We start from the raw sequence: 22865 nt of genomic DNA on the forward strand, positions 1-22865 counted from the left end.
GCTTAGAGACTGATTAGTGCTAGGATAGACCTAGAGAGAGTGAGTGCAAGGTGTTTCATCTATTTCTTATGCAAATATTATCGCTAAGGTAGATGTTTCAACTTCTTGCATTGATTTAGTTGATGAATCTAGCTCACCCCCTTGCGGTGTGAAATTCTTTGAGGATGTTGTTGTAGAAACATGTGATAATCTCATTACCAAGGAGAATGATAAGGTCAAGCAAAAAAATGCTTTGAGGATGTTATAGAAACATGTGATGATCTCATTGACAAGGTTGAAGGGCAAGGACAAGGAGAGCAGTAGCAAAACCTCCTAGGACAAGAAAAGCAATATTCAACCTTCTCGAGATAACCATGATCATTTCATCAAAAAAAGATAATCGTGATCACATGGTGAAGAAGCTTGAGAAGGGAGCAACCACGACTTGTTTCAAATGTCATCAAGAAGGCCACAAGTCTGATCAATACCCTCAAGTCGAGAAGATGACCGAAGATGAGAAGAAGATGATGAACTTCACCATCAAGAGCTCTCTCATCCACACGAAGCCTAACTGCAAGAACAAGAGCAAGAGCGACTCCTATATCATCAAGAAGAAGACCAATGGCAAGGTGGTTGCTCACAAGGTTGGGATGAAGGAAGGGGGTTGGAACCAACCGATTTGGGTGCCCAAAGAAGTTATCACCATCATGAAAGGGCCTGAAATGGTTTGGGTTCCAAAGGATACTTGAAGGTCAATGATCGGCTATGGGGGATCTGGAAGCTTGTCTCACAACAAGAAGAGAGAAGGCTCAAGCATAGAAGCCAAGTTTTTTTTCACAAGATTGGACATATGTTGCCCAAATTCCCCATACAAAGGTAAATGAGGTAGCTGTAGCTAGAACCCAACTCAAGCATCATATGGCACCATTGCCATGTCTAGGATTGCATGCATGTGTTATATGCTCTGCTCATGAAAAGTTTGCATCAGTTCTTCAATCATGAAAATCTCCCATGTGTCCATCTTATTTGGAAAAAAATTATCTTTTGCAATCCCTCACAATGGAAGATCTTCTCTATAATGGAAAGATTTCTAGTGTGGGTTTGTACCAGAGATTTAATTCCCCAAGTTATTCTCTTTTGCAAGAAACAAGAACATCAACTTGAGAACTGCAACCTCTAACCAACGCTTGCAGGACATCTTCCATTTACCACTGTCACTAGATCACATCAATTCCATACAAAAAACATAGGAGAGGATTCATGGACTTATATTTGGAGCAATAGCACTTACAGTTCTAGTAGAGCATATGAACACATGAAAGGGCATGCTGAAGTCCACGCAATTGACAAATGGCTCTGGAATAGCTATTATCAAACAAAACACAAAGTCTTCTTTTGGTTATTACTTAAAGACAGATTTAGTACAGAGGAAAATAATGCATCTATCTAGCTATAATTATCTTCTTAGCCAACACAATGTGACAGAAATAGTTCAACACCTCTCTGCCACACCAATCTCTCCTTCTGCATCAGAGTCTTCGTCACATGAATCATATGCATTGAAGTTGGAGACTCCATACTTGCCCCTACATATGCTCTGAAATTGGTTCTCACAAATAGAAACCTTATGCACTAGATGTGCTAAGCTTTCAAAGTCTTGAGGGACAAACTTCTCTTTGATAGGATCCAGCAGCCCTTGATAAGCCAATTCAACCAGCTGTCCATCGATTAAGAATATGTTATAACATCTGTTGCACATATCCCGAAACCTCTGCACAAAAGCAGCCATAGCTTTCCCATTTCTTTGCTTCGTCATCATCAGATCTATCAACTTCATCTCCTGGGTTTCTACATAATAGTGCTTATGGAATAACCTATCCAAATCTTCCCAGTTGTTGATGGAGTTGGGCGCTAGAGTCAAAAACCAAGTGAAAGCGGGTCTCGTTAATGACAACGAAAACATTGGCACTTTAACCATGTCCATGGTAGCTGCTTCTCCGCACTGGACCAGGAATCGGCTAACATGTTCCCTTATAGACATGTTGTCCTCTCAGAAAAACTTAGCAAAATCAGGAACGCGGTACAGATGTGGCATTGTCACTTGATCAAACCAAGCAGGGTATAGGCGCTGGTATGTGTAGGATTGCTCTTTGGGCTTCAAACCAAATTGATTCCTCATCACCTCAGCAATCTTCACAGCCCAATCTTCACTGCTCTACCCGTTCCCATGCTGCGAATGCAGAGAAGCTGGAAGCACAAATCCATCTACGGATTTAGGCTGGCGAGTATCAAACACCCTGTTTCCATCAGACGTGAAATTCGGTTGTCTTGATGGTGTTGGTTGTGGGTTAGCAGTTTGGATAGGATTTGGCCCTGACGTTTGCCTTGGCTGGCCATCAGATGGGCTGACCATCGTTTGTATCATTGGCTGTCCGGACAATGATGTCTGTGCACCACCTCCATAACCTGACGTGTTAACTGCATATCCCTTTTAGGAGTGCTTGCTTCAAGATCATCTTTTGAATTTCATTTACCAATACTCCAGTTGGGCTAATCAAAGTATTGTTGATCATAGAATTGATCTTGGACTGGAACTCCTGGTCGTCTTCATTAGTTGTCTGATGTTTATCTCTGGGTGGTGCCATTGACCCTAGCAAAGGATGCTTCTTGTGAGCTCTGGTGCGGTTCAAACTAAACGATTTATAACAAGCTCCTTGGAACATTTTATTAGCATCTTATACTTCTTTCCTTTGTATCTTATCAAGGTTGTTCATGGTAATCTCAGCTGCAGCAAATGCCTTGGGAGCTTTGGGATCACCAGATTGCTCATCTGCAGTCTCGCCAGCCATCTGATCAAAGTTGAGGCAATGACTAGCACTAATGATGTTCGTTGATTGTTTGTCCCACCGGGAGTGCCAAGAGCGTGTTGACTCAAAATTTAGGCTTCAGGCTTTTGCGTTGAACAACACGGAGGACCTGGATATCTGCTTAACTCTAGTGCAAGCTCCAAATTGGCTCGCAAAGGTGCAAGATGTGCTAATCAATTTGACCTATAATTGACAAGGGAAACATTAAATTCCTAAGCCAATAGGCGGCTAAGCCTTCGAACTCATTAACAGGTATTACTTTGAATAAACACCATGATAGTTAGAATTTCAATGTAATCATGCGGTGTAAATAAACAGAAGTATTAGTGGCATGTGCCATCGGCTGTATGAGATGATGGGCTAAGATAAAAGCATTGTAGAACAACAACCATAAAAGGAGCCTCTACTAACTTTGCACATATCAGATAAACTAACAGATCTTAATCAAAGTCATGAGACGTGTATTGAACTTAGACAAGGAAACACGGCTGAGAGGGCATTAACCTTAATATGTTGATCTAAAAGATAGGAACACAGCAGCGAAGACCTCTTGCCCACCACTTATAAGCCGATTAAGTGAGCAGATCTAATTAGTATCATGAAACGTGTATTCAACTTAGACAAGGTAATACGATTGAGAGGGCATTAACTTCGACCCACTAACCTAACAAACTAATTCATGGCAGCAAGGCCTCGCACGCTCACCCATCGGCTCAATGATATCATCCCACTACCAAGAGATGTGAATAAGACCCAACCGATGCATCAGCTCTCGTTGGTAGCGTAGTGACGTTAAGGATCCGACGGTTAGCAGTATGAGGGGCAGGATTAAAGATCTATCAGACCTAGCATATGTAAAGCAAGTAAAGCATGCAAGATCTAACCAGCCGATATGATAAGATAACTAGTGAATGCTTAAACAAGATCAAGGAGCTGATAAAGACAACCTAATCAGATCTAAGCCGTTTGATAACTTTGAGCGCTTGATATAACTAAGAGATCAATATGATGCAACTTAATAAAACCAAACAACTCAATATTTGTGAGCAACATCGAACACAAATAGAATATTGGATAAAGCTTACAAAGTTCTACCTACAATCTAAGTTAACTCGATAACTAGCCACACTATAAAAGATCAGAATATTGGACGATGCATAGAAAGTTCTGATACAGATGAAGTAATGACCAAGTGGCAGTACTTACAAGCTCGCATGAGATCGAAGCCAATGCAACCCTACGCGCAAGAAGAAACTCGCCGGTTTCTACTCTACTCCTACTCCTAGGGTTTTAGCGACGTGGCGCCAAAAGGTTGTATTGATTGATTGATGATTATTCATTACAAGGCTCATGGGTTTATATTTATATCCTGGAGCAAAATAAAATCCTAGTCGATTATGACATGAACTAATAGAAATGAATCTAAAAACTACTAAAGATACATCTCCACACTTTCCCCTACTTGGTGGAGTCATTTTCGCTTCGAATTGGACCTTTCCGATCTTCTATTGGCTTCTAGAATTTAGTCGCCTGCGGCTAGTCTTGGTCAACACTGTGTTATCAATAGATTCTTTCTCTCTCTTTCATCGGCTGTCAGAACCCTATCTTCTTCGGTTGACTCTGGTCAAAAACCAGTGTGAAAAACCCTATACCTTTTTGTAAAAATATGGTTATCCCACAAATATGTTTAGAACCTATTGAAGATACACGGCCAACTTTGTTAGGCTTCTACAGAATAACTACGTTTTGCTTGAAGCTTTCTGCCACTGTTCCCAATTATTGACCATTGGAAAACACCAAACCGGATGCAACATGTTTTTATTAGATTATGTAAGGGTTCATGGTGCACTTCTCGCAGCTTTCTTCTTTTCAGTCATTATGGATAATGAAGATAGAGGACTTGCGGTTTTATTTCAAGGTGCTTTCATTTTTCAGAGCAGAGTCCTGTTGGGATCCACCATACAAGGACCTCGCGGAGTCATGGTTAGGCCTCCTCTAATGGTATGAGCTAGTACCTAGCTCTAAGCACTATAGGAGACAACCTTCCAATGATTTGACTCTTAGCACATAGCTTATAATATGAATGACCCCACACATCATCCCCATGTAATCTTAAAATGAGTATATGAGACTGTGTCTTGATCAAAGAGATAGCTCTTCTCTCTCTTCTATTAAAATATGAGAAAATATTCTATGAGCTATCTCATATGTAACCATTGGAGGAGACCTTATATGTTCGATGGGTCATCAATATGAAGTCCGCCACACTCCTATCCTGGAAGTCTGGAACCCTAATCTGACAGCTTCACAGAGGAGAAGGTACAGAAGGGGTATGAATTTTCAAACGTATTAGAACTTTAGAAGCTGACAAATTCGATAAATTTTGACAAACAAAATCTGATATAAGATGTGTTGCAAAACCAATTTATTAGGCATGCTTGCTTTGCATATATGTAAGACTTTGCACTATACATTTTGCACAATACCAATCACAGGCTCATACATTTATTAAAACTCCAGATGCTCGGTCCTCAAGCAAAAGATAGGTGAGTGAGCCAGCCTTACAAGTTCTAACTTTGGAGCAAATCGGTTGCCCCCCATGCAGCTGGAAGTTATACCTGCTACCTGAGACAGCCCCAATAAGCAGGGCCATCAACAGCGAAATGACAATAAAGACAGTAGTTCTCTTGGAATACACAGTGAAGCATGTCGTGAGGCTTCCTAAACTTTCATATGTAGAGGGAGTAATTGTTTCTTGATGCTCCTTTATTCTGCAGGTATCTGTTTATATAGAGCGGAGCCACAAGCAAAGTAACCATAGACAATCGATTGCTGTCATTTTAGCTAATTAGAAACTTGAATTGCTGGCACTTTTATTTTGTTCCTAAATATTTAGAATGGCTTCCTGGACTCCTATCATCAATCTTGGTACTGAAACCATATCTTTATGGTACAACGAGAAGAGCCATCGACAACGGAACAACAACAATAGTAGTCCTCTTGGAGCACGCTGTGGATTACGTCATGAGGGGATAGCCAAGTTTTGGTACGTATAGCGAGATTAAGGGTCTGTTTGGTTGGACCGTGAGCTGTGGAAAAGCTGCTATGGGCTATGAGCTGTGGAAAAGCTACTGTGGGCTATAAGCTGTGAAAAAGCTAAAAGTCGTTTGGTTGACAGCTGTGAAACTGTAGGTTTGGTAAGAAATATCTGTAATGTCCTGGAAGCTCTGAGAGACTGTTGATATTCAAATTGATTGTAAACACTGTGTTGTTCACATATTCGCATGCAAATTGCCTTCCCTTCTGCTCGTGCTCGCCGGCGGTCTCAGCTCGTCTGTTGTCGCGGCCTCGCGGGTGGGGTGGGGGTGGGAGGGGGAATGCGAAGGAAAAGAATGAACCGGTATCATAACGAGTGACAGATGGGTATTTTTTGTGAAAATACTGATCTCACAGCTGGCTACGGCACGTCCTCCGCTGCTGTGAGATTTGAACTAGCTAAAAGCTGCTTTTGGCTATGGCTTTAGGTGGAAGCCAACCCTTTTGATTGGCTTTTGACTTTTTGAGAAGCCACAGCAGGTTGAAAAACCCAACCGAAGGAAGCCTAATGATTTCTTTACGCTCCTTCATTATACAGTTACCTACTTATATAAGTGGAGCCACAAGAAAAGTCATGGCCATAAGCAATCAATTCCTACTATTCTCTCTTAAAACATTGATTGGTGAAAAAGCGTTCATATCACAAGCTTCTTTAGTTACATCAATATTGGTACTGAGACCACATCTTTCTGATATGTATGCATTTATGCCTGCTAGCTAATACAAACTCACTTTAGGTGCTTCTTATTGGCTGCTATTACATTGTATCGAAATTCGTCCTCGCCATATATTAATCCTAATGATTCTCATGAATATTTATTCTTAGTCTACATTCCATCTCCCCCTTTGGATTGAGACATAGCCAGTATATTGATATAATTAAAGGCTTATTTGTAAAATGGTTATATGAGACATGTTTAGAGCGTATCACGAGCTCCATTTCCTTGTCGTTGAACTCTCTTTTAAGGTATGCATTAATTGGCAACGCTAAGGATCATCCTGCGACCGTATCAATGGTGCATCCTTGGTATCTTGTACCACTGTGCCAATGAGCTGCATGTGGTTTATACTATTCGCCTCCCAAATGTACTCCTTCCTATCCAGTTGGAAGTCTTGGACACTATTTTTGTAGTGACATGAGATCCATATCTTTTAAGTATCATTTATATACGGAACCAAACCTCTGTTCGCTGAGCTTCATATTATCGGAGAAAACACTGCTTGCAGTGGCCAGCTCGCTTTGGCAATCTTCAATAGGATCATCGTCCAACACATCTAGCTCGTGCTGTTTTGCATTAATTAATATAGCGGTATCCTACTAGAAACCAACCTAAAATGCTGTTATAGATGACGAAACCACTTAACCAACAGTCAGGCCATTAAGCACTTGCTACCAGATCTGATGCATTTCGGATGAAAACACTTGCTTAAAACAAAGAGCGTTTGTTTGATTCTAGACAACTAACAGCAGGGGAGATGCGCCAATCATACTAACAACGGAGTAGTTCTTGTAACAAAGTGAAAGCCTACCTACTTGTTGCCTTGTTGATAATAACTATATTCCACTTGTATATCAGGAAGGACTATACATTTTCTACCCTCCGTTCATTTCCCTTGTATTTTTTTTTTCGAAACTAACCGGGCAGGAGAGCTTAATTATATTAAAAAGAAGAGGGCCCAGACTGGACAAGTAAAAAAACACCAAGCGGTGCAAAGAGCAAAGAAAAAAGGCTTGAAAAACCTATACAAATGCCCGGAAGTACACCAGGCTAGTAAAACAGAAAGGTGCTTTGCTCCGGCCGCGATCCACATGGCAGACTCGTCTCTAATCCTGTCGAACATCATGTTGATTGTAGATTCCTTCCGCTCAAAAATCCTTGAGTTCCTCTCCCTCCATACAGTCCATGTGACAAGCATGATCAAGGAGCGCATGCCTTTCCTCGAGCAGCACGACGTTGTTGCCCTCACCGACCACCAGTGGTATAAACTCTCCTCATGCTCCCATAGCATCGGCTGAAACGCCATACAAGATATCCAATTTGCCACCATGTCCCACAGTCTGCGCATCACCCTGCATTGAGTGAATAGGTGCATTGCTGATTCTTGGTTGTTGCGGCATAGTGGGCAGTTAAGTTGATTTGGCCACCCCCATTTTTGCAGCCTATCCGCCGTCCATAGCCTGTTTTGGATCGCAAGTCAGGAGAAGATCTTGCAGCTTCTGGGTGCCCATATCTTCCATATTAGAGCATCAAATTCTATGTATGTAGAGCCGATGAACTGTGCGTTGTATGTGGATTTGGCTAAGTAGTTCCCGTGCTCACTTAACTTCCATTTGATGTCATCCACCACCCCTGGTTGAAGCTGCACATTCTGTACAATATGCCATAAAAGGACATACTCCCGAAAGTGTTGTGCGGAGAAGTCTCGGTGTCGAAGGTTGACGTCATGAATCCAATTGTTATTGTGTAGCGCTTCCCGTAGGCATCTATTCTTTTTTCTGGATACGGAGTAAATGCGCGGAGCCACATCTCTTGGTCGCTGTCCCTATTCCCATCCGCTGTTCCAAAAGGATGTCCTTGATCCATTGTCTATGTCAATAGTTGTACATGCGGCAAAGAGCTTCCTATCTGCGTTGTTACATGGAAGTTCGGATCCCACCCAGAGCTTACGGTCCTCTTTCCACTCTTGCCATAACCATCTTAGTCTCAATCCTCTTGCAAACTTTGTGAGGTTTAGGATCCCCACACCCCCGAGCCTGGTTGGTCTTGCGAAGCTCACCCAATTGACTTTGCATTTTCCGCCTCTTATATCCACAGCCCCTGACTAGAAAAATTTCTTCCGTCTGTGGTCGATGTTCTTGAGCACTTGTTTTGGGGCATCGAGTGCTGATATAAGGTACACCACCTGTGAGGTTAGCACTGATTTGGTGAGCATCAGACGTGCCGCCATGGACATATTCCTCGCATTCCACATGGTGAGCTTGCTGATGGCCTTGTCAACAATATACTGGAAATGAACTCTTTTCAGCCTCGTCATCGTTAGCGGCAGCCCCAAATATCTGACCGGGAAGATGGCCGTTGTGACTGGCAGATCCCCAATCACATCCTCTAAATTGATACCTTTGCAGCTTATATGCACCACACTCGATTTTCCAAAGTTTGTTCTCAAACCTGTCGCCTTCCAAACCTGGTGAGTAAGTCAGTAAGCACCCTGATGTCATCATTGGATGGATTTAGGAAAATTGTTGTGTCATCCACATACATGGAAGTTTGCAGGTCTAAGTATTTCCCTCTAAGTTTGGTGAGTAGGCCTCTCTCTGTGGCAACTTCTAGGAGGGCACGAAGCGGCTCAATGGCTATGACAAACAGTAACGGTGATAGGGGGTCACCTTGTCGTAGTCCTCAGTTGTGCTTGATGGGGCTGTTTGGTATCCCATTCATGAGGACCCTTGACGATGATGTGTAGAACAGGGATGCCATCCAATCGCGCCACTGAGGGGGGAATCCTATGCACTCCAAGAGGGACAGCAGATAATCCCATTGCACCAAGTCAAAAGCTTTGGCGATGTCTAGTTTGAGGAAGAGTGTTGGTATTTTGGGCCGGTGGAAATGTCGTGCCATATTGCGGACCGTTAAGAAGTTTTCATGGATCTTCTTTTTTTATGAAGGCTGATTGTGAATGCGATATGGGAGCTTTCATATGAGGAGCTAGGTGCATGGAAAGGACCTTGGTAATTATCTTGACAAATGAGTGGATTAGGCTTATAAGCCTAAAGTCAGACACTGCTTCAACCCATTCCTTTTTTAGTATCAGAACGATATTGGTCGTATTGATTAATAGGAGACTTGTGCAGCGCAGATTGTGAAAAGCGTTAGCTGCCTTTATTATGGCCCAGCAGGCCTTGAAGAACATACATATGAACTCATCTGGGCTTGGTGCCTTATCGGGAGGTAGTTCGTCGATTGCACGCTTAATCTCCATCCCGGAGAAGGAGTCGTCGATGCCGTGAAGGTCCAATGTGGGAAAGTTTAGACACACCCAATTGATATCCTGTGATCTATGGCCCGAGTGGCCCATCATTTTACTAAAGTGTTCTTGTATCAATTTTGCTTTGTCCTCATGGTTGAAAGCCCAGCGTGTGCTGTCTAATCTTCTGAATGTAATTCTTTTTCCTTCGGCCATTTACTTTCCTATGAAAATACTTGGTGTTTGTATCTCCCAGTTTTAGGTTTTTTATGCACAAGGCTTGTTTCTTTCTTGCCCTCTCAACGACCGCAAGGCTGATGATTCGCCGCTTTAGTTTCTATCCTAGTGTGATTTCCCCGGTGGTGAGGGGTCTATGCTCTTGGGCCATGTCAAGCCTGAGTATCACGTCAGATGCCATGAGAAATTGCATCTTGGTATCCGGGTAGAAGTTTTGGCTCTAGGCTTTCAACACGGAGGCTATTTGCATGAGCTTGTAGTAAAGGCGATGAAAAGGCTCATGATGATCATAGGGCTTGTTCCATACTTCGGCTACGATCTCCTTGAAGTGAGGGAGCTTCGTCCAGAAGTCCTCGAATCGGAAGGTGCGTGGACGTCTTAGGCCGCTTTGGTTAGACAGCAGGAGTGGACAGTGCTCTGAGTGGGACATGGAGAGGGCGTGCAAGATATGTGATGCAAAAAGGTCATGGCCTTCTGCATTGTTGAATACGCAATCCAGCTTCACAAGCGTCGGGTTTTCCTGTTCATTGCTCCAAGTGAATCTACGGTTCTATAGAGGGATCTCCGATAGTTCGCATCGGATAAGTGCGTCTCTAAACAGGTTCATTAGTCGACGATCCAGCCTCTCATTATTTTTATCGTTGGCTTTGTAGATGAGGTTGAAATCCCCCATTATTACCCATGGAGTGGCAGTTGCAGGGTCTGATCGATAACATTTCCTGCATGAAGGCTCTTTTTTGGCCCTACTGCGAAGGACCGTAAACATTCGTCAACCTAAAAGAGCTGCCCTCTGTTGAAGAAACGGTTGCCGAGAGGTGATACGCACCTGTGATGATCTCAGTCAGCTGTACATTGTTATCGTCCCAGAGAAGCAAAAGGCCCCCCTGGTGCCTAGCGGTCCTGTGGCCGGTGCAAATTCAAAACGGTTTAGCTTGTAAGCACCTAGGTAAGACGCCGTTCGTCCGTCAATGCTTTGGAGCTTTATTTCTTGAATGCACGCAATGCTACACGATGTGTTTGCCAGAAGTTGATGAACTACGTCCTTGCGCGCTTGTTGGTTTAAGCCGTGCACATTCCAGCAAATAATATCTGTGTCAGGGCCAATCATCAGGATGACATAATAGCGCAGGTAGGGTGCAAGCTGTGGCTGGCGACGGATGAGTGGTCCACGGTATACTTGCAGGGCACCCACAACAACAAATATGATCACAACAGAGATAGCGAAGGCCTGTCCGACCATTAAGGTAACAAAGCACATGAAGTCTCTGAGAAATTCGAGATGAAGCAAATAGTCTTAACAGTGGCATGCACACAGGCATGAGCACGGGGAATATCAGGGGCTTGTGCAAAAAACCAGGAAGCCAAGACACAGTAGTGAATGTTGATGCAGCGACACGGTTCACAAAATGTTCTCTGGTACGCTGTTGTCCCTCCTAGGCCATTGGCACCGCCGCCAGATCGTCGAGCTCGCTGACGCCGTCTCCAAGAATGGCCACCATGGCGCCGTCCGCATCCTCAATGGCCGCGTCATCGAGGTTGAACATGGACAAGAACGCTGCAATGATATCCTCCGACAGTGCCCCGGAGTACATTGCCAAATATTCCTGCAAAGCACGTTCGACGGGTTGAATGTCATCATCAGAGAGCAGTCCAAGTTTTTTGCATAAATTTCGCTGTGCTCTCTGGACAACGTTCATGGGATACCACCTTTAGAATCGCATTGAATGCGACATTGCTGATCCGATACTAATACTTGATACGATACTAATACTTGATATGAAGTAACTTCACAACAAATGTAAATTGTGTATATTTAGATCCCGGTGACACCTTACGGTTTATATGTTCCTTTATACATTCTAACATTTTTCCTCCAAGCTCTTTAGCGTGTCACATGTTGGCTATCATTTCAGGAAGTCCAACTTCGGTGCCTTCATCCTCCTCCATACCCGATATGTGTTCGTTTTCATGAACCATTTCATGATCACCATCATCCTGCAGAACTGCATTATCCACAACACCCTCATCCAGTAGAATTGTAATTTCCTTAACCCAATCATCCTGCAGAATTGCATTTTCCTGAACCTCAATATCCTGCAGATTTGCATTTTCCTAAACCCTATCCTAGAATGTTTCTCCATGATGTATCCACCTAGTGTAGGTGCTTGCCATCCCATTCAAAAGTAAGTGCAAGTTCATCACATCTACAGTACATCTAGACTGATTCAGGCATCCAAAACACGGACATAGCATTTGTTCATCGTCAGAGTATCTACTCTTAACAAATTCCATGAAATCATTGACCCTTTCTCGTGCTCGGTGGTAAATAGTCCACAACCGTGTATGCAATGCCTATCCATCTGGGAAATTTTGACGAATTCAACTCAAAATTACTGACCAGATTGAAATACCTTAATGTGAAATAAAATTTTGGCGAATTCAACTCAACTAACCAGATTGATGCACCACAACAGGAAGCACCAAATTTTTGTTGCCGTAGGACTGAACCGCCATGGGGAGGCGCATATCTCCGCCGGAGTGCTCCGTCCTAACCGCCTTCTCTCTGTTCTTCTTTTTTCCATATCGTAGGAGTGCGGCAGGAGGTAAACTATTTTTTAGCTATAGCACGAGCTTTTCTATCGCCAAATACCATACTTACTTGAAACTTACCTTACATGTGGGAAACGGTCATGGTAAAGACTTCCCATCGATCGGTGTTCAACCTATAGGAGGATCATGTTTTCCATTTTATTTTGTCATCCTATTTATCAGCTTTAAACTTTCATGTGGGATCATGGTTGGTTTATGATGTTTTTGTGGAGCTTATATCATCACAAAACCACCGTGTAACAGCGAGTGACAATTTCTTTTTGGCTACAGTGGCAATTTTTGATGACGTTTTGCAACTTTATCACTAAATTTGCTCGGATGTGAAACTTTATGACGTTTTCAACCAGAAACATCATAGATCTATGACGAGAACAAATGTGTCATAAAATTTTCATCATAGATCAACACATTTCTTGTAGTGCAACCTCCTGGCTCTGTGCTATGTGGTTATTACGTGTACGAGTTCATCAGAAATAATGGGAGGTACTGGACGAACCCCGAAGACGCAAGTCTCTTATACACTGCCATGTGCTAACTTCCTAATAGTAATGCATCCTAATCTTCATTTACTGTTTAACTGCAGATGCCTACTATATGCCTACCATTGAACCGAAACTGTACCAAGATCGAAAACAAACAAATCGAGAACATTTGATAAAGTTGGTGTGTTGATGAGCTACGAGTGCACAACTCTTTGTAGATGGGTGTAGTAGTTTAATTAGCATGGCAAATTACAACTCTATTCCAAATGTTGGATTTTTTAATAATGTGAATTATTTATTATGTACGATGCAATTTTTAATATTGTGAATTATGTATTATTCAATGGTTGGAGATATATATTTCAATTTGACGGATAAAAACTAGCGGGAAATATAAATAATAAATAATTCACAGCTAAAAACTGGTGGGAAATATAAATATTAAATAATTGATGGGTTGCTAAAATACACATTCTTGACGAGCAGCTTAAGCACCCGCCATCATACAAACCATCTATGCTGGCGGGTGGCTAAAGACGTCCGCCAGTACAGAACCATTTATGCTCACCCGCCAACGCAAATATCATTTGTGTTGGCTCAAGGTTGCTGATAGGTGTGATACCTGCCAGCGCAAACGTGTTTTAGTCGCCAGGGAAACGTTTTCTGGCTTACTGTCAGCTCCACGCCACATACCGCTTCGCGGAGGCAGCTCTGGCACTGGGTCCAGTTACGGTCAGCAAAGCACGTGATTAGGCCAAACACTGTCGTTGAAACCGCCATTGACGATGGCACCTGACCGCATGTCGTCACCGGCGCGGTTCACCTAGTGGTAAAGGCTCTTAATGGTGTAGTTGCCCGTAGTATAGAGCAGTGGGGCCTAAAGGGCTGAAGCCCGTATCAGAAGAGATATAGGAACCGCCGAACCGGCACCGGCTCTGGCAAATAGCAACACGACGGCGAGCAGGATGAGGAAATGCCGTGGTGCCATTGTTAGTAGTGAAGGAGCAGTTAGTTGATTGTCCAGGTGCTGAGGTATTAGCACACATAGGAAAAGAAATGGCTTGACTTCGGAGTCCGCGTGTTCCGACAAGTTTTAGCTGTCGAAATTTGTGTTCTTCTGCACTTGGCGAATGAAAAATAGTAATTTGCTCGTGCAAGTGAATTTAAAGTTCTTTGAAAGAACAACGCCGAAATCTTCACCAGAAACTGACATGAGACCGACAGCGCAGACCAAGCACGGATGCACATGCTAACAGACCCTTACTGTGCTTCAACAGTCCTGGTAAACGCTGTCGTCAACCAAGACTTAGTTTTAAGTTTTCCGCATAGTAGGTCCTACCGTATCGGACGAGGCTCCTCTGCACTTGGTCTGCTCTTAAGTTACTGACATGTGGGACCAGTTTCACCTTATATGTGGCTGGAACATGTGGCGGACTATATGGAATCATTTAAGACCATTCTCAGGCTATTCCGAGCGCTAGTTTTATAGAAGTTTACTGCACATTAAATTATCAGTTGATTTAACGCGGTTGCAGAAAAATTAAGTGAATTAAATGCCATGTAGAGTCTATGAAACAAAAATGTAAAACTACGCAATATGGAAGTGTTGTTTAAAACACCATTTCATTTTCTTCTTGCTGTAAAACCTTCCACTTGGATTAGCCTTGGTGGGAGTTTTATTCTCCATAATATGGCGGTGGAGTTGTTAGATTAGTAAGAAGGGAGATGAGTTCCATTTAGATAAAACTCGGTTCACATGGTTTTCCAATATGGTGAGACTCTTCCACACATCTATTACTGCGAGTTATAGTTTCATTTCATCTAATTACCTGTCCAATTAAATGCATACACGTCATGCACAAATTAAAAACTATTTCAAAATAGTGAAAAAGTCAAATAAGAGGTGTTAAGCTTTTTATCATTCTGGCATCGAGCTATTTTGCCGCACGACCTCCCCTACAGTATCATCACCGCAGTAGAGTTTAACCACCAAATTCGGGATGGATTGGTGTGGTTCCTCTACGCCTAGGACACCAGAATATCGAACCATGAACGAGAAAAGGCATGAGAGAAATATTGGCTAGTAATTGTGAAGCCCCAATTCTTAACTGGAAGGGACACCAAAGGACTCTGCCCTTCCATCTCTTGGATAAATAGAGAGGGAGGGCAGAGCTTTTTTTTGGACTCCAACGAAACGGCAAGAATGAAACTATTGTAGATTTTGTACTCTATCCGCCCCATAATACTGTTCGTTTAGCCTTCAAAACTTATCCCATAAAGAGTGCCCATATAACTTTTAGACAATCCAACAAAGACCCTCGTAATATCTTCTAGCCCAGGTAACGAATCGATCATTACTCCTACCATCGATACCCGAGCCATTCTCGCTAAATAAGGAAAGCTAGTAGGTCCGACAACTACTGCAAGCGTGCATGTATAATTGATTCTACTCGGTAATCCATCCGATTAAGAAGAGTTATTAGGGTACTTTGAACTTTGAGTATTGCTAATATCTTCTCTAAATTTTCTAAACGAACGGTCTTTGTGGGACGGAGGGAGTATAAATCAAGCTCTCATTCCATTATCGATGATGTGTTAATTTTGAAAATAGTGAAACAAAATTTGCTACTGAGAATGGCCTAACAATTATTGAGAATGGAACCTTCGCTTTTTGTTCCATACATATGAACGGTAAATATTGTATTTTTTTAATTCTAGATAGAGGAAAACATACAAATATTCATGTTTCTGTGCTTCTTTTTTATGACCACCAAAAATTATGATTAGGTCATGCCTGGTGCAAGTTGCATTCTCTATATTAATGATATGCCACGTAAATAAGCATGGTGACATAAAGTTGGAGTTAAAAAGATAGAGATAAAACTGAGTATATTGTTTCCAACGCTATGAAATTCTTTCACACATCCATTGAGTGGTAAAATTCAATTTCATCTGATCCCTGTCTAATTAAACATTTACGCGTCATGCATGAATAAAATACTATGGCTCTCTGTTAAACAAAAAAATGAAACTTGCGTTACACAGGTTGTTTCATTCAAGGTTCAATTTCACTCTCAATGCTGTAGCAATGTCGTAAGCAGTGAGGTAAAATTGGCCAAAGAATGGTTTTAGGTTCTTGGACACAACCTCTATCCTAGCAAGGCAAAGAAGGAAATGTGACCGCTCAGTAAGATATAAAAATGTTAACCAAAACATGTCTTAGCAACCAAAAAAATACTATTAGTTAATATCATCAATGCTCCAGCCTTGTGGGGCATTCAGAAACTATTGGTTCATAATACTATGATCAATGCTCCGGGAATTGTTGTAGATGGAAGAACCAAGGACAGAGTGGGGTCTAATGAAATGCAAAACAAGAAATAAATTGCCAAAGGTAGCATATTTTGACATGGCCATATGTTCAACTGCCAGCCTTCTCTTACATATGCACACGGTTACACAATTAAAATACATTGACAATGTCCATTTATTTTGCGCCGTGACCTCCGTTTCCACGAACCCTGCCTAATTACATGTCTACATCTGCCGGCCTTCCACACTGTGCGACTAACCGCTGAGCAAGAGTCATGCGCGTACGTGGAATTCCACAAAAAAGACAAAGCGAATTGATGTTCAAGCTATTCGACGCAACGTAACATGGCGATATATATCTATGGCCACAAACGAATATCCTGATATCCTATGTGTCAATAATGTATCTTCAGCGCTAGGTGATCAATATACTCATTATTGAGAGTCAGACATCTACAATTATTTTGTCGGTCTTGGCAATTTCCTGCCTATTTCCTACAAATATTCGTAGAAGCGAGTGTGCGGATGCGTGTTTGCACCGTGTCTCGGAACAAATTAAATATACGTGCAACATGACGAGAAACAACTGGCATATAAAATGAAGTTCTACGATCCGGCCGTGGTTGGCGGGTCATGAGCTCGATGACACACGGTCTAGGCATAACAGTGACTTCTGTTTGGTCAAGCACGGTTGTTGATCTTGAGTAGCCAGCACTATATATGAGCAAGTTTGAAAGCACAAATGGATTATTAGGAGACCAGAGACTTAGTCCACTTTATTTCTGCGAATAAATAGGGCAGCCAGCTGCTCAGAACTTTTTCGTGCCAATCGTGGCTACGAGCAAGAAACAGTCGAGTGCATCATCTTGAGTCCGTCCAACTAAGTATGGCAGGGGAAGGTGTCGCCTCGGTACTAGCCGCCACTGCACTGCTCATTGGTATATTGGCGTCTATCCCAACAGGTAACAACATGCATGTCATCTGTGCACGTGAGCAATGCATCTTGCTATAGCAAATGTGTATTTTTTTTGAACCTTATGTGTATTTTTTAAAGAGACACTAAAATCTATCTCATATCTGATATACATTGAGAAAAACATGATACTTTAGCAAGAAATGACCTAAAGAAATTACAATTGTGATGTTTATATATATAGTACACATTATCACTAACATGATACCGGCATTGTTGTAAACACAGCGGTGCATTCCATCGGCGTGTGCTACGGCACCCATGGCGACGGCCTACCGTCGGCGGCCGACGTGGTGCAGCTCTACCGGTCCAACGGGATCAACAGGATGCGCATCTACTCCCCTGATGCCACCATCCTGAAGGCCCTCCGGGGCTCTGGCATCGACGTCATCGTCGATGAAACCGACCTCAACGCCCTCCTCTCCGACGCGTCCGTTTGGGTCCAAGCAAACGTCCTGCCCTACAAAGACGACGTCAAGTTCAAGTACATCGCCGTCGGCAACGAGGTCGAAGGCAGCGACACACAGAAGATCCTTCCGGCCATGCAGAAACTCAACGCCGCGCTCTCAGCGGCCGGCCTCAGCAATATCAAGGTGTCCACGGCTGTCAAAATGAGCGTGCTCGACACGCCATCCTCGCCGCCGTCCAACGGTGTGTTCGCCGACCCCTCCATCATGGGACCCATCGTCCAGTTCTTGGCGAGCACCGGCTCGCCACTCCTCGCCAACATCTACCCCTACTTCGCCTACAAGGGTGCAGATGGTAACATCGACCTCAACTACGCGCTCTTCAAGCCGAGTCCTCCGACGTCGAACGGACCCGAGTACACCAACCTCTTTGATGCCATGACTGACGCCATGTACACGGCGATGGAGAAGGTAGGCGGCTCGAACGTGCCCATCGTCGTGTCGGAGAGCGGGTGGCCGTCGGATGGTGGCTTTGGGGCGTCGGTGCAGAATGCGCAGACCTACAACCAGAACCTGATCCACCATGTCGGCAAGGGTACGCCCAAGAGGCCCGGGGCGCTGGAGACTTACATATTCGCAATGTTCAACGAGAACAAGAAAACAGGGGACGAGACAGAGAAGCACTTTGGTCTCTTCAACGGCCAGAACAAGTCGCCAGTGTACACTATTAGATTCCAGTGAAAGGGAAGAACGGAAAAGGCTTGAAGAGACTATTAATATACATACACTTTGCTATGCCTATCTCTAGTGTAAGAAAGTATGCAATTTTTTGGATGAATAAGATTGATTAGTGTGGCTTGGTAATTTTTTGGATGTTCCCCTCTTCCTTCTTTTATAGGCACAGTGATGCCATGTACTCCCTCCATTTCTTATAGAAACATACTTTGATATCAATTACTCTAGCGTTATGTTGTTACTTGCTGCAAAATCAATTCATGTTAAAAGATACTAATGTATCAAGCGGATGTCCTGCATGAACTAGAGATTATCCGTTGTGTTACTAAAGGATGCTTGGCCTTTCAATGACTGCCCCCATTTTGAGCATTTGTTAGTGACCGACTACGAAAGGTTATCCGTTTTCTGTGCATGATCGATTGCTTGCGTTCCAATGGCTACCTATGTTTTGGACATTTGATTCCGGCAACTCCGCACATGGCTGGTTCACGACGACAGCTACACCGACTTCCTATTCTCTCGCTCCTCTAGCGTGTCATGAATCAGCTCAGCGCACAGCATATCTGAATGGTACCTCCTGTGACAAAAAACCACGCTGGATCATAACATGCTTTCAGATCCCATCATCTGATACCCAACAGTAGAGTTCCCGCTGCCTCCTAGGCCTAACAAAGTTCAGTAAAGCTATGAACAATGTTCATCTATCTCCTGCAAGCTAAATGGCTGTTTCTCTCCTTCATTTGTTATTTTAAATATAGTGCGAAAAGTACATCACAACCATGCAATAATTCATCACTTGATGCCATGGAGTTATTTCCCATATACACATATTTCTTCAATGCGCACCTACAGTTACGTGGCAATGCCTCTGTGTTGTCTATTCAATGGGACCTAATAAACATTAAGTTCAGTCTGTGAGTCAGGCTGACAAATGGGTGGCCATGCTTTTTAGAATATCCAAAAACAGCTCGAGGCACTAAAACATCTGGTCAAATTTGGCAATCCAGTACCGAAAGAAATGCTTTAATTTGTGAGTATGGAGCTATAAGAAATTTATTATTACAGCCTCTATTTTGAGTATATATATGCTTACAGACACCAGAAACTGCTGACACCATAGCAAACAAATGCTCGATGAGCTCATGTGCCTCTTTGGATAGTTTTCCTCATAGCCATGACTGGGGGCTCACATCCTCTCAAGTTTTCACATGATCCTCTCCCTTATTAAATCCAAATCATAACTAATATAGGCCAAAAATTTTGTCACAATAGCATAATTTCGCACCAATTGATTCCATGTGCTTTTCAACATCAGCAGGCGTCTTCATTGTGAACACATACAACAAATCATTCGCTCCACTAGAATTAGATATCCACGGCATATTGACAACTCTTAAGAGTGTCGTTCATGGCTTCTGGGTTATACCCCGTCACTGAGGCTTCTGGTCAACTAGGCATCTCGGAGTACTGCGTCAATAGGGGCCACCAGCCGACCACGTCACTAATGCAATGGCAGGATAGACATCTCCAACAATATATTATGTTGGTAATGAGAAACTAACAACCTCTTAGCTTGCAACTGTATAGAACAAGACCATGGACAGATGCAACTGTATAGAACAAGACCGTGCATGTTCTTACTGGCTACAGTTGATGTTGGTGCAAATCTTGCATTGATAACGTTGAGTGTTAAATCAATTCCATTCAGCTACAAAAGGAAATAAATCTTATCAACCTCTTGAGCCGTGGTGGCAGGGGTGGACACCGGAATCGTCTTGGCCCTGTTCCTTCCTCAAACGACTCATCTTGGAGAGGACCCCGGTCGAACACATCTAGTTTGTGCTCTCTTGCCTTTATGCTGCGGCGGTGCAGCAGGAACCAATTCAAACCAAGTTGCCGGTGCACATGACGAAAGCCACGGAACCCGCAGTCACGCCGAGCACCTGATCCCTCTCCAGGCCGGGCTGTGGCGATTGATCTTTCACATGGAACACGAACATCTAAGAATTATTAGTTGTATCTACAATTCTACACAGATGAGATGATGAGATTTCAATATGTGCAAAGTAGTGACCAAAAGAAGATTGCTGGTACTATAAATTAATTTAAAAGTACAAACCTTGTGGTCGGGGAGTCATCGACGGGAGTGGCAGGGACGGCAGTAGCGGCGGTGCCGTAGGTGTTGCTCGGGCTCGAGCTCGACAGCCCCGCCATTAAGGTTGTGAGGCACCTCATGCACTCGCTGGCGTTGAGGTCTCTGGTGCACTGTGCCAGCCCGTATATCACCTGCGAGGTGCCCTGCGAGTCCGTGTACGGTGTGCTCCCGTTCGCGAACCGTAGCTCGGACTCGGAGACGGCGGCCTCCCCTGCTAGCCTGGACAAAAGACTCCACCGTGTGGCATTCATTGTGGCCATGTCGGTGACGATGTTACTGTCTCAGGTGTAGTTAGGGTTGGTCAGATCGGCAACGGAGAAGAACGACACATTGGAGTACCGGATCACACAGGTGTCATCGAAGGCCTTCATCTCCCGGCTGAACGGGCAAATCAACTGCACTTTAGGGGTCGCAGTTTGGAGGCAGTTCTTGCACTGGGTCAAGTTACGGTCGGCATAGTACATGATGAGGTCAAACACAGCATCGGGCTCCTGGCCGGCCACAGCGTCGTTGAAGCCGCCGTTGGCGATGGCACCCGACAGGAGGTTGATCATGAGTTTGAAGAAATGAAGAGGTTCACCTGGTACGGGCTGCCGATGGAGTAGTTTCCCCGTAGTAGAGCAGTAGGGGAGAGAACTCACCTTCCATCCAACGTTTTTTTTCTGATTATCTTTGGCCCAAAAATGAACCACTTTTCTGATTATCTTTGGCCCCAAAAATGAACCACCCGATGGGAAGGCTTTAGTCCTAGTTGGAAAGATCAATTGGGACTAAAGCTCCCTTTTAGCCCCGGTTGTAATTACTAGTGGGACGAGGAGGTGTTTTGTCACGGTTGAAAACACCAACCGCGACTAAAGGCCCCCCTTTAGTCCCAGTTGTAATTCCAACCGGGACTAAGGGAGGCCTTTGGTCCCAGTTGTGGCTCCAACTGGGAGAAAAAAATCCCTTTCGATGCGGCCCCCCTCTCTCCCTCCACCTTATCTTCTCCTCCGGCCTCTCCCTTATCTCTTCTCTCTCACACTGCAGATCTCACATGCCACCGCCCCTCCCCTCCCTCTCTTCTCTGCCCGCTGCCGCCGCCCCCTCCTCCTTCCTCTCCTGCCCCCTCCCCTACTGCTAGCCCTCCTCTACACCCTCTGCTCGCCACTAATTGGTAGTGAGGAGTGGTAGCAGGGCGAGGTGGACGGCAGTGGCATGCGGGGGAATGGCAGCCAGCGCCAGCACGAGGCCTTTTTTTATTTTTTTAACTTTTTTAGTCCCAGTTGGTAAAATCAACTGGGACTAAGGGGGTCTTTAGTCCCGGGTGAATGATCCTGGACCAAAGGACCCCTTTTCCCAAATAGTTAATCCCGATTGGTTTTTCGGACTCTATGTCCCTTACCAACTGGGACTAAAGGTGAGTTTCCAACAGTGGGGCCACTACGGGATATAGTGGGTTTGCCGAGTGCCCAGGGCACTCGGCGAAGCCCCAAAAACACTTGGCAAAAGGTTTGTCGAGTGTAACACTCGGCAAAAGTCACTCGGCATCAATTTTAAGGCAAACAACTCTTTGCCGAGTGTTTTTTGGCGAACACTCGAAAAAGAGTTTGCCGTGTGCTATCCTAACACTCGGCAAAGAATTTTCGGAAAAAATAAAAAAAACAACTCTACCGCTAGGCTGCCGCGGTCGCGACTGTGCCCGTTGCCGCCGCCACCACCACGTGCCCCGCCACCACACTGCAGCTACCTCTGCCACCACTCCCCCTGACCACCACACCGCCATCGCCGCCACATACCTGCACAAAAGGGGAAGAAGAGGTTGAGAGGGCCCCGCCACCACACCGCCTCCGCCACCACGTCCCTCGATGGGGAAGCTCCTCGCGCCGCCGCTCTTGGCCAGGGGGCTGCAACTCCTCACCCTGGCCCGCACCGCCGTCCCCTCCACCGGGGCTTGGGGTGCACCGCCGTCGGGCCCCCTCCCCAGATCTCGCCAGTGGGGGAGGGAGGATGGGAGGGGACGGCCCCGGCTGCCAGATCTCGCCAGTGGGGGAGGGAGGTTGGGAGGGG

At 44.3% G+C, this 22865-nt stretch overlaps 2 protein-coding genes across 2 annotated transcripts; one reads left to right on the plus strand and one right to left on the minus strand.

Annotated features, from left to right (window-relative positions):
- The first annotated feature begins 17289 nt into the window (after positions 1–17289).
- On the plus strand, positions 17290–18886 carry LOC101777975 (glucan endo-1,3-beta-glucosidase GII). The gene is made up of 2 exons (XM_004962570.3): positions 17290–17511; positions 17751–18886. Exons 1-2 carry the CDS (start codon positions 17436–17438, stop codon positions 18668–18670), a joined length of 996 nt encoding a protein of 331 aa, XP_004962627.1. The 5' UTR covers positions 17290–17435; the 3' UTR covers positions 18671–18886.
- Positions 18887–19785: 899 nt separating this feature from the next.
- LOC105914004 lies at positions 19786–21495 on the minus strand. The gene is made up of 2 exons (XM_012844559.2): positions 20784–21495; positions 19786–20642 (listed from the first exon to the last, which is right to left on the minus strand). The coding sequence occupies exons 1-2, from the start codon at positions 21077–21079 to the stop codon at positions 20369–20371; spliced, it is 570 nt and encodes a 189-aa protein (XP_012700013.1). The 5' UTR covers positions 21080–21495; the 3' UTR covers positions 19786–20368.
- Positions 21496–22865: the final 1370 nt, after the last annotated feature.

The sequence above is a fragment of the Setaria italica genome, chromosome III (genome assembly GCF_000263155.2).
Source record: "Setaria italica strain Yugu1 chromosome III, Setaria_italica_v2.0, whole genome shotgun sequence".
Lineage (NCBI taxonomy): Eukaryota > Viridiplantae > Streptophyta > Magnoliopsida > Poales > Poaceae > Setaria > Setaria italica.

What these genes read in the sequence shown, in the direction of transcription:
- LOC105914004 (XM_012844559.2), bottom strand. Translation starts at nt 21,079, where the DNA reads ATGGCCACAATGAATGCCACACGGTGGAGTCTTTTGTCCAGGCTAGCA. An exon ending in GATGACTCCCCGACCACAAG is followed by an intron (nt 20,643 to 20,783) that starts GTTTGTACTTTT and finishes TCCATGTGAAAG; the next exon opens with ATCAATCGCCACAGCCCGGC.
- LOC101777975 (XM_004962570.3), top strand. Translation starts at nt 17,436, where the DNA reads ATGGCAGGGGAAGGTGTCGCCTCGGTACTAGCCGCCACTGCACTGCTC. An exon ending in ATTGGCGTCTATCCCAACAG is followed by an intron (nt 17,512 to 17,750) that starts GTAACAACATGC and finishes TTGTAAACACAG; the next exon opens with CGGTGCATTCCATCGGCGTG.